Below are 12,065 nucleotides of genomic sequence, written 5' to 3'. Positions count from 1 at the left end.
AGCTTGCTTTTAACACCACCTCTGTATTACTGCCGAAAATGTCATTGAGAGCCCGTAGACTCGTCGGTCCATTGATTTTCCTGACAGGGACATTACGACGGAAGTATGAAACTCCGTGGGGTCGTGTGGCGTAACGGCAGGGTGTTCGGCCCAGAACCCAGCGGTCCGGGTTCGAATCCCCTGACGCCACCGATGTTGTGCCCTTGGGAAAGGCACTTTACACGACTTTCCTCACTCTATCCAGGTGCAGAAATTGGCATACTGTTCTCTGTACGTGGCACTGCTGAAATAAGTTATAAAAACTTGAGTGCAGTGTCACGTCGTCCTTGTATGTCCAAAAACGACGTAAAACAAAACAAAACAAAGAAGTGTGCACGTACTTTTTGGCACGACCTCTGTCTGCTGCCGCTTGCAGCCCTCCCCGGACGGACCCTTCGCTCTGGTCCTGCCGTCCGAGCAACACCCGAACCGCGCCTTCTGACAGGGGTGGATTAGTTCTGAAAAACAACAACAACAACAATCAACAAAGAAATAAACAAAAAAACTTCTGGCAGCGGTGGACAAGCTCTGAACCAACAGCAATAATACGCAAGGTAAAAGTTACTCAAGCAACTGGATAGATGTGTAAACGGTCATGCTCGAGTAACTGTTATCAAACACAACCCCATCCCCTCGTCCTGATGACCTCTCACCTTCGCACGGTCCTGCGTCCAGCATGACGTCATCCAGGGAGATGTCTCCGACGTACTGGGACAGAATCAACGCCTCGAACACGATCTGAGAACGGAAGGACAAACCATCACTGGGGTGCAATACGCAGCACTGCCGTTAGGCGGCACTAACGATGACCAGAATCTGACACACTCTTACAGATCATACTCTGGTCATACGAAGATGATTCTGACACACAAAACTTACCCTAAATGCTCCTTTGGCAGTAATCGTGACCCTGACTTTCTTCCAGCTTCCGCCAGGCGTCGCGGCTATAGATGACCAGAATCCGGCCCATGTAGCTCATACACGAACACTTGTACAGATCATACTCGGACCATAATAACATGATTCTGACACACAAACGTACCCTGAAACGTACCGTCGGCAGTAATCGACAGCCTGGCTTTCTTCCAGCTGCCGCCAGATGGCGTGGTTACAGGTGACCAGAATACGGTCCATTTAGATGATATTGAAACACAAAACTTACCCTGAACTCTCCCTCTGCAGGAACAGTGAGTCTGACTTCTTTCCAGCTTCCTCCCGCCATAATGTCCGAGCTGGTGAAGAGCGGCTCTCCCAGCTCGCTATCGGACGTCACGTACACGCTGAGGGCGTTTGTACTGCCGGGGAATTTCCTAATGGTGGGAAATAAACATCGTCAGGTACAGATACACGCTGAGGGCGTTTGTGCTGCCGGGGAATTTCCTAATGGTGGGAAATAAACATCGTCAGTTTCAGGTTAGGATACAGGTACACGCTGAGGGCGTTCGTACTGCCGGGGAACTTCCTACGGTGAGGGAATCAAACAAACATCGTCAGTTTCAGGTTAGGACACAGGTACACGCTGAGGGCGTTTGTACTGCCGGGGAACTTCCTAATGGTGGGAAATAAACATCGTCAGTTTCAGGTTAGGATACAGGTACACGCTGAGGGCGTTTGTACTGCCGGGGAATTTCCTAATGGTGGGAAATAAACATCGCCAGGTACAGATAAGGACACGGGTACAGGTACGGGCACAGGTACAGGTACGGACACAGGTATACGGTCAGGGCGTTCGTACGGCCAATAAACCTTCCTAATGGGTAGGAAACAACGCCAGGTACAGGCACAGGTCGAGGTACAGACTCAAGTGAGAATCACATCTATTTTCACGTACATACGCAGGGCGTTCGTTTCTAGTTGAAAGTGTATGTGACTCTAGAGCTCTTCCGATTTTCTCAGCTTCTTTCCTAATTCGATACAATCGGTGATAAGTCAAGGTGATTAAAAACAGCTATATCATGTATAATCAACTATAAGCACGGAACTTAATCTCTTACTCCGGGAAGTAGCCCGGGATCTTCTCGGACATGTGGTAGTTGAAGGTGAGGGTTAGGGTTAGTTCTGCTGTACTTACTCCGGGAAGTACCCCGGGATCTTCTCGGACATGTGGTAGTTGAAGGTGAGGGTTAGGGTTAGCTCTCTGTGTACTCACTCCGGGAAGTACCCCGGGATCTTCTCGGACATGTGGTAGTTGGAGGAGGGTTAGGGTTAGCTCTGCTGTACTTACTCCGGGAAGTACCCCGGGATCTTCTCGGACATGTGGTAGTTGAAGGAGGGTTAGGGTTAGCTCTGCTGTACTTACTCCGGGAAGTACCCCGGGATCTTCTCGGACATGTGGTAGTTGAAGGAGGGTTAGGGTTAGTTCTGCTGTACTTACTCCGGGAAGTACCCCGGGATCTTCTCGGACATGTGGTAGTTGAAGGTGAGGGTTAGGGTTAGTTCTGTGTACTTACTCCGGGAAGTACCCCGGGATCTTCTCGGACATGTGGTAGTTGAAGGTGAGGGTTAGGGTTAGTTCTGCTGTACTTACTCCGGGAAGTACCCCGGGATCTTCTCGGACATGTGGTAGTTGAAGGAGGGTTAGGGTAAGCTCTGTGTACTTACTCCGGGAAGTACCCCGGGATCTTCTCGGACATGTGGTAGTTGGAGGAGGGTTAGGGTTAGCTCTGCTGTACTTACTCCGGGAAGTACCCCGGGATCTTCTCGGACATGTGGTAGTTGAAGGAGGGTTAGGGTTAGTTCTGTGTACTTACTCCGGGAAGTACCCCGGGATCTTCTCGGACATGTGGTAGTTGGAGGAGGGTTAGGGTTAGCTCTGCTGTACTTACTCCGGGAAGTAGCCCGGGATCTTCTCGGACATGTGGTAGTTGAAGGAGGGTTAGGGTTAGTTCTGCTGTACTTACTCCGGGAAGTACCCCGGGATCTTCTCGGACATGTGGTAGTTGAAGGAGGGTTAGGGTTAGTTCTGTGTACTTACTCCGGGAAGTACCCCGGGATCTTCTCGGACATGTGGTAGTTGAAGGTGAGGGTTAGGGTTAGTTCTGCTGTACTTACTCCGGGAAGTACCCCGGGATCTTCTCGGACATGTGGTAGTTGAAGGAGGGTTAGGGTTAGCTCTGCTGTACTTACTCCGGGAAGTACCCCGGGATCTTCTCGGACATGTGGTAGTTGAAGGAGGGTTAGGGTTTACTCTGCTGTACTTACTCCGGGAAGTACCCCGGGATCTTCTCGGACATGTGGTAGTTGGAGGAGGGTTAGGGTTAGCTCTGCTGTACTTACTCCGGGAAGTACCCCGGGATCTTCTCGGACATGTGGTAGTTGGAGGAGGGTTAGGGTTAGCTCTGCTGTACTCACTCCGGGAAGTACCCCGGGATCTTCTCGGACATGTGGTAGTTGGAGGAGGGTTAGGGTTAGCTCTGCTGTACTCACTCCGGGAAGTACCCCGGGATCTTCTCGGACATGTGGTAGTTGGCGGAGGGTTAGGGTTAGCTCTGCTGTACTTACTCCGGGAAGTAGCCCGGGATCTTCTCGGACATGTGATAGTTGAAGGAGGGTTAGGGTTAGCTCTGCTGTACTTACTCCGGGAAGTACCCCGGGATCTTCTCGGACATGTGGTAGTTGGAGGAGGGTTAGGGTTAGCTCTGCTGTACTTACTCCGGGAAGTACCCCGGGATCTTCTCGGACATGTGGTAGTTGAAGGTGAGGGTTAGGGTTAGTTCTGCTGTACTTACTCCGGGAAGTACCCCGGGATCTTCTCGGACATGTGGTAGTTGAAGGTGAGGGTTAGGGTTAGCTCTGCTGTACTTACTCCGGGAAGTACCCCGGGATCTTCTCGGACATGTGGTAGTTGAAGGTGAGGGTTAGGGTTAGCTCTGTGTACTTACTCCGGGAAGTACCCCGGGATCTTCTCGGACATGTGGTAGTTGGAGGAGGGTTAGGGTTAGCTCTGCTGTACTTACTCCGGGAAGTACCCCGGGATCTTCTCGGACATGTGGTAGTTGAAGGAGGGTTAGGGTTAGTTCTGTGTACTTACTCCGGGAAGTACCCCGGGATCTTCTCGGACATGTGATAGTTGGAGGAGGGTAAGGGTTAACTCTGCTGTACTTACTCCGGGAAGTACCCCGGGATCTTCTCGGACATGTGGTAGTTGAAGGAGGGTTAGGGTTAGTTCTGTGTACTTACTCCGGGAAGTACCCCGGGATCTTCTCGGACATGTGGTAGTTGGAGGAGGGTTAGGGTTAGCTCTGCTGTACTTACTCCGGGAAGTAGCCCGGGATCTTCTCGGACATGTGGTAGTTGAAGGAGGGTTAGGGTTAGCTCTGCTGTACTCACTCCGGGAAGTACCCCGGGATCTTCTCGGACATGTGATAGTTGGAGAAGGGTTAGGGTTAGCTCTGCTGTACTTACTCCGGGAAGTAGCCCGGGATCTTCTCGGACATGTGGTAGTTGAAGGAGGGTTAGGGTTAGCTCTGCTGTACTTACTCCGGGAAGTACCCCGGGATCTTCTCGGACATGTGATAGTTGAAGGTGAGGGTTAGGGTTAGCTCTGCTGTACTTACTCCGGGAAGTACCCCAGGATCTTCTCGGACATGTGGTAGTTGAAGGAGGGTTAGGGTTAGCTCTGCTGTACTTACTCCGGGAAGTACCCCGGGATCTTCTCGGACATGTGGTAGTTGAAGGAGGGTTAGGGTTAGCTCTGCTGTACTTACTCCGGGAAGTACCCCGGGATCTTCTCGGACATGTGGTAGTTGGAGGAGGGTTAGGGTTTACTCTGCTGTACTTACTCCGGGAAGTACCCCGGGATCTTCTCGGACATGTGGTAGTTGAAGGAGGGTTAGGGTTAGCTCTGCTGTACTTACTCCGGGAAGTACCCCGGGATCTTCTCGGACATGTGATAGTTGAAGGTGAGGGTTAGGGTTAACTCTGCTGTACTTACTCCGGGAAGTACCCCGGGATCTTCTCGGACATGTGGTAGTTGAAGGAGGGTTAGGGTTAGTTCTGCTGTACTTACTCCGGGAAGTACCCCGGGATCTTCTCGGACATGTGGTAGTTGAAGGAGGGTTAGGGTTAGTTCTGTGTACTTACTCCGGGAAGTACCCCGGGATCTTCTCGGACATGTGGTAGTTGAAGGTGAGGGTTAGGGTTAGTTCTGCTGTACTTACTCCGGGAAGTACCCCGGGATCTTCTCGGACATGTGGTAGTTGAAGGAGGGTTAGGGTAAGCTCTGTGTACTTACTCCGGGAAGTACCCCGGGATCTTCTCGGACATGTGGTAGTTGGAGGAGGGTTAGGGTTAGCTCTGCTGTACTTACTCCGGGAAGTACCCCGGGATCTTCTCGGACATGTGGTAGTTGAAGGAGGGTTAGGGTTAGTTCTGTGTACTTACTCCGGGAAGTACCCCGGGATCTTCTCGGACATGTGATAGTTGGAGGAGGGTAAGGGTTAACTCTGCTGTACTTACTCCGGGAAGTACCCCGGGATCTTCTCGGACATGTGGTAGTTGAAGGAGGGTTAGGGTTAGTTCTGTGTACTTACTCCGGGAAGTACCCCGGGATCTTCTCGGACATGTGGTAGTTGGAGGAGGGTTAGGGTTAGCTCTGCTGTACTTACTCCGGGAAGTAGCCCGGGATCTTCTCGGACATGTGGTAGTTGAAGGAGGGTTAGGGTTAGCTCTGCTGTACTCACTCCGGGAAGTACCCCGGGATCTTCTCGGACATGTGGTAGTTGAAGGAGGGTTAGGGTTAGTTCTGTGTACTTACTCCGGGAAGTACCCCGGGATCTTCTCGGACATGTGGTAGTTGAAGGTGAGGGTTAGGGTTAGTTCTGCTGTACTTACTCCGGGAAGTACCCCGGGATCTTCTCGGACATGTGGTAGTTGAAGGAGGGTTAGGGTAAGCTCTGTGTACTTACTCCGGGAAGTACCCCGGGATCTTCTCGGACATGTGGTAGTTGGAGGAGGGTTAGGGTTAGCTCTGCTGTACTTACTCCGGGAAGTACCCCGGGATCTTCTCGGACATGTGGTAGTTGAAGGAGGGTTAGGGTTAGTTCTGTGTACTTACTCCGGGAAGTACCCCGGGATCTTCTCGGACATGTGATAGTTGGAGGAGGGTAAGGGTTAACTCTGCTGTACTTACTCCGGGAAGTACCCCGGGATCTTCTCGGACATGTGGTAGTTGAAGGAGGGTTAGGGTTAGTTCTGTGTACTTACTCCGGGAAGTACCCCGGGATCTTCTCGGACATGTGGTAGTTGGAGGAGGGTTAGGGTTAGCTCTGCTGTACTTACTCCGGGAAGTAGCCCGGGATCTTCTCGGACATGTGGTAGTTGAAGGAGGGTTAGGGTTAGCTCTGCTGTACTCACTCCGGGAAGTACCCCGGGATCTTCTCGGACATGTGATAGTTGGAGGAGGGTTAGGGTTAGCTCTGCTGTACTTACTCCGGGAAGTAGCCCGGGATCTTCTCGGACATGTGGTAGTTGAAGGAGGGTTAGGGTTAGCTCTGCTGTACTTACTCCGGGAAGTACCCCGGGATCTTCTCGGACATGTGATAGTTGAAGGTGAGGGTTAGGGTTAGCTCTGCTGTACTTACTCCGGGAAGTACCCCAGGATCTTCTCGGACATGTGGTAGTTGAAGGAGGGTTAGGGTTAGCTCTGCTGTACTTACTCCGGGAAGTACCCCGGGATCTTCTCGGACATGTGGTAGTTGAAGGAGGGTTAGGGTTAGCTCTGCTGTACTTACTCCGGGAAGTACCCCGGGATCTTCTCGGACATGTGGTAGTTGGAGGAGGGTTAGGGTTTACTCTGCTGTACTTACTCCGGGAAGTACCCCGGGATCTTCTCGGACATGTGGTAGTTGAAGGAGGGTTAGGGTTAGCTCTGCTGTACTTACTCCGGGAAGTACCCCGGGATCTTCTCGGACATGTGATAGTTGAAGGTGAGGGTTAGGGTTAACTCTGCTGTACTTACTCCGGGAAGTACCCCGGGATCTTCTCGGACATGTGGTAGTTGGAGGAGGGTAAGGGTTTACTCTGCTGTACTTACTCCGGGAAGTACCCCGGGATCTTCTCGGACATGTGATAGTTGAAGGTGGGTTAGGGTTAGGGTTAGCTCTGCTGTACTTACTCCGGGAAGTACCCCGGGATCTTCTCGGACATGTGGTAGTTGAAGGTGGGTTAGGGTTAGGGTTAACTCTGCTGTACTTACTCCGGGAAGTACCCCGGGATCTTCTCGGACATGTGATAGTTGAAGGTGGGTTAGGGTTAGGGTTAGCTCTGCTGTACTTACTCCGGGAAGTACCCTGGGATCTTCTCGGACATGTGGTAGTTGAAGGTGGGTTAGGGTTAGGGTTAACTCTGCTGTACTTACTCCGGGAAGTACCCCGGGATCTTCTCGGACATGTGGTAGTTGAAGGAGGGTTAGGGTTAGCTCTGCTGTACTTACTCCGGGAAGTACCCCGGGATCTTCTCGGACATGTGATAGTTGAAGGAGGGTTAGGGTTAGCTCTGCTGTACTTACTCCGGGAAGTACCCCGGGATCTTCTCGGACATGTGGTAGTTGAAGGAGGGTTAGGGTTAGCTCTGCTGTACTTACTCCGGGAAGTACCCCGGGATCTTCTCGGACATGTGATAGTTGAAGGAGGGTTAGGGTTAGCTCTGCTGTACTTACTCCGGGAAGTACCCCGGGATCTTCTCGGACATGTGGTAGTTGAAGGTGAGGGTTAGGGTTAGCTCTGCTGTACTTACTCCGGGAAGTACCCCGGGATCATCTCGGACATGTGGTAGTTGGAGGAGGGTTAGGGTTAGCTCTGCTGTACTTACTCCGGGAAGTACCCCGGGATCTTCTCGGACATGTGGTAGTTGAAGGTTAGGGTAAGGGTTAGCTCTGCTGTACTTACTCCGGGAAGTACCCCGGGATCTTCTCGGACATGTGGTAGTTGAAGGAGGGTTAGGGTTAGCTCTGCTGTACTTACTCCGGGAAGTACCCCGGGATCTTCTCGGACATGTGATAGTTGAAGGAGGGTTAGGGTTAGCTCTGCTGTACTTACTCCGGGAAGTACCCCGGGATCTTCTCGGACATGTGATAGTTGAAGGTGAGGGTTAGGGTTAACTCTGCTGTACTTACTCCGGGAAGTACCCCGGGATCTTCTCGGACATGTGGTAGTTGAAGGAGGGTTAGGGTTAGCTCTGCTGTACTTACTCCGGGAAGTACCCCGGGATCTTCTCGGACATGTGGTAGCTGGAGGAGGGTTAGGGTTAGGGTTAGCTCTGCTGTACTTACTGCGGGAAGTACCCCGGGATCTTCTCGGACATGTGGTAGTTGGCGGAGGGTTAGGGTTAGCTCTGCTGTACTTACTCCGGGAAGTAGCCCGGGATCTTCTCGGACATGTGGTAGTTGAAGGAGGGTTAGGGTTAGCTCTGCTGTACTCACTCCGGGAAGTACCCCGGGATCTTCTCGGACATGTGATAGTTGGAGGAGGGTTAGGGTTAGCTCTGTGTACTTACTCCGGGAAGTACCCCGGGATCTTCTCGGACATGTGGTAGTTGAAGGAGGGTTAGGGTTAGCTCTGCTGTACTTACTCCGGGAAGTACCCCGGGATCTTCTCGGACATGTGGTAGTTGAAGGAGGGTTAGGGTTAGCTCTGCTGTACTTACTCCGGGAAGTACCCCGGGATCTTCTCGGACATGTGGTAGTTGAAGGAGGGTTAGGGTTAGCTCTGCTGTACTTACTCCGGGAAGTAGCCCGGGATCTTCTCGGACATGTGGTAGTTGAAGGAGGGTTAGGGTTAGCTCTGCTGTACTCACTCCGGGAAGTACCCCGGGATCTTCTCGGACATGTGATAGTTGGAGGAGGGTTAGGGTTAGCTCTGTGTACTTACTCCGGGAAGTACCCCGGGATCTTCTCGGACATGTGGTAGTTGGCGGAGGGTTAGGGTTAGCTCTGCTGTACTTACTCCGGGAAGTAGCCCGGGATCTTCTCGGACATGTGGTAGTTGAAGGAGGGTTAGGGTTAGCTCTGCTGTACTCACTCCGGGAAGTACCCCGGGATCTTCTCGGACATGTGGTAGTTGGAGGAGGGTTAGGGTTAGCTCTGCTGTACTTACTCCGGGAAGTACCCCGGGATCTTCTCGGACATGTGGTAGTTGAAGGTTAGGGTAAGGGTTAGCTCTGCTGTACTTACTCCGGGAAGTACCCCGGGATCTTCTCGGACATGTGGTAGTTGAAGGAGGGTTAGGGTTAGCTCTGCTGTACTTACTCCGGGAAGTACCCCGGGATCTTCTCGGACATGTGATAGTTGAAGGAGGGTTAGGGTTAGCTCTGCTGTACTTACTCCGGAAAGTACCCCGGGATCTTCTCGGACATGTGGTAGTTGGAGGAGGGTAAGGGTTAACTCTGCTGTACTCACTCCGGGAAGTACCCCGGGATCTTCTCGGACATGTGGTAGTTGAAGGAGGGTTAGGGTTAGCTCTGCTGTACTTACTCCGGGAAGTACCCCGGGATCTTCTCGGACATGTGGTAGTTGGAGGAGGGTAAGGGTTAACTCTGCTGTACTCACTCCGGGAAGTACCCCGGGATCTTCTCGGACATGTGGTAGTTGAAGGAGGGTTAGGGTTAGCTCTGCTGTACTTACTCCGGGAAGTACCCCGGGATCTTCTCGGACATGTGATAGTTGAAGGAGGGTTAGGGTTAGCTCTGCTGTACTTACTCCGGGAAGTAGCCCGGGATCTTCTCGGACATGTGATAGTTGAAGGAGGGTTAGGGTTAGCTCTGCTGTACTTACTCCGGGAAGTACCCCGGGATCTTCTCGGACATGTGGTAGTTGAAGGAGGGTTAGGGTTAGCTCTGCTGTACTTACTCCGGGAAGTACCCTGGGATCTTCTCGGACATGTGGTAGTTGGAGGTGGGTTAGGGTTAGGGTTAGCTCTGCTGTACTTACTCCGGGAAGTACCCCGGGATCTTCTCGGACATGTGGTAGTTGAAGGTAAGGGTTAAGGTTAGCTCTGCTGTACTTACTCCGGGAAGTAGCCCGGGATCTTCTCGGACATGTGGTAGTTGAAGGAGGGTTAGGGTTAGCTCTGCTGTACTTACTCCGGGAAGTAGCCCGGGATCTTCTCGGACATGTGATAGTTGAAGGTGAGGCACATCTCCTCCTCCTGCGCCCAGCTCCGGAGCAGCCGGGTGGACAGGCGGGCGGCCTGCGCGAAGAACGGCTCGATGGGCGACTGCACGGTTAGGTACCAGCCCGCACCTGGGGGAGAAACGTCACGGACACGTCAGGCAATGACGTCACGATCTGACGTCATACAAGCGTTAGGTTATGACGTCACATTCGGCTTCGTCGAATCGTCAGGTAATGACATCACATCATCTGACGTCAAATTGGATTCCCGACCTTGTGATATATCGCTTTACTGCCTGTAAATAGGACTCTAAGATGTCTACCTGCCCCACGTGTTATGTAGCGTGTGAGTCAGTCCACCTGTGTGCGTGTATGTAGAACGCACCTGTCGGTGTAGTATGGTCTGTTACAGGCATCGTGCGAGCCTGTCCCCTCACGCGTGCCATGTATGCGCATATACCTGTGTGTGCGTGTATGCAGTACCCACCTGTGCGTGCAGTATGGTCCGTTACAGGCAGCGTGCTCTGCAGCGTGCGAGCCTGTCCCTTCACGCGTGTCATGTATGTGCGTGTAAGCGTGTGTGCTTGTATATAGTACCCACCTGTGCGTGTAGTATGGTCCGTTACAGGCAGCGTGTTCTGCAGCGTGCGAGCCTGTCCCCTCACGCGTGTCATGTGTGTGCGTGTGTGCGTGTATGTAGTACCCACCTGTCCGTGTAGTGTGGTCCGTTACAGGCAGCGTGTTCTGCAGTGTGCGAGCCTGTCCCCTCACGCGTGTCATGTATGCGTGTGTGCGTGTGTGCGTGTGTATGTAGTACCCACCTGTCCGTGTAGTGTGGTCCGTTACAGGCAGCGTGTTCTGCAGCGTGCGAGCCTGTCCCCTCACGCGTGTCATGTGTGCGTGTATGCCTGTGTGTGCGTATATGTAGTACCAACCTGTGCGTGTAGTATGGTCCGTTACAGGCAGCGTGTTCTGCAGTGTGCGAGCCTGTCCCCTCACGCGTGTCATGTATGTGCGTGTGTGCTTGTATATAGTACCCACCTGTGCGTGTAGTATGGTCCGCTACAGGTAGCGTGTTCTGCAGGGTGCAAGCCTGTCCCCTCACGCGTGTCATGTATGCGTGTGTGCGTGTGTGCGTGTGTATGTAGTACCAACCTGTGCGTGTAGTATGGTCCGTTACAGGTAGCGTGTTCTGCAACGTGCGGGCCTGTCCCTCACGCGTGTCATGTATGTGCGCGCGTGTGTGCGCGCGCGCGTGTGTGTATGTGTGTGTGTGTGTGTGTGTGTGTGTGTGTGTGTGTGTGCGTGTAGTAACCACCTGTGCGTGTAGTATGGTCCGTTACAGGCAGCGTGTTCTGCAGTGTGCGAGCCTGTCCCCTCACGCGTGTCATGTATGCGTGTATGCCTGTGCGTGCGTGTAGTACCCACCTGTGCGTGTAGTATGGTCCGTTACAGGCAGCGTGTTCTGCAGTGTGCGAGCCTGTCCCCTCATGCGTGTCATGTATGCGTGTATGCCTGTGCGTGCGTGTAGTAACCACCTGTGCGTGTAGTATGGTCCGTTACAGGCAGCGTGTTCTGCAGTGTACGAGCCTGTCCCCTCACGCGTGTCATGTGTGCGTGTATGCCTGTGCGTGCGTGTAGTACCCACCTGTGCGTGTAGTATGGTCCGTTACAGGCAGGGTGTTCTGCAGTGTGCGAGCCTGTCCCCTCACGCGTGTCATGTGTGCGTGTATGCCTGTGTGTGCGTATATGTAGTACCAACCTGTGCGTGTAGTATGGTCCGTTACAGGCAGCGTGTTCTGCAGCGTGCGGGCCTGTCCCCTCACGCGTGTCATGTCCACGTTGTCGTCCCCCGCCTGTAGCCACTCGCACAGGTCCGACTCGAAATCACAGTCCGCGGAGTCGCTGCCTGGAGGGG

At 53.0% G+C, this 12,065-nt stretch overlaps 1 protein-coding gene across 1 annotated transcript in view; it reads right to left on the bottom strand.

Moving 5' to 3' along the window:
• Positions 1-12,065, bottom strand: part of LOC136446469 (MAM domain-containing protein 2-like) — a 32,965-nt gene that overhangs the window by 2,016 nt on the left and 18,884 nt on the right. The window contains exons 7-11 of the mRNA XM_066444846.1: positions 11,910-12,056; positions 10,117-10,276; positions 1,202-1,349; positions 693-777; positions 381-497 (exon numbers count right to left, since the gene is read on the bottom strand). Coding sequence (XP_066300943.1) covers positions 381-497; positions 693-777; positions 1,202-1,349; positions 10,117-10,276; positions 11,910-12,056 — 657 coding nt within the window. The remainder of the gene's footprint in view (positions 1-380; positions 498-692; positions 778-1,201; positions 1,350-10,116; positions 10,277-11,909; positions 12,057-12,065) is intronic.

The sequence above is a fragment of the Branchiostoma lanceolatum genome, chromosome 12 (assembly GCF_035083965.1).
Source record: "Branchiostoma lanceolatum isolate klBraLanc5 chromosome 12, klBraLanc5.hap2, whole genome shotgun sequence".
Taxonomy (NCBI): domain Eukaryota; kingdom Metazoa; phylum Chordata; class Leptocardii; order Amphioxiformes; family Branchiostomatidae; genus Branchiostoma; species Branchiostoma lanceolatum.
Note: the sequence above shows the minus strand (reverse complement) of the source record. Positions and strands in the feature narration are given on the sequence as shown.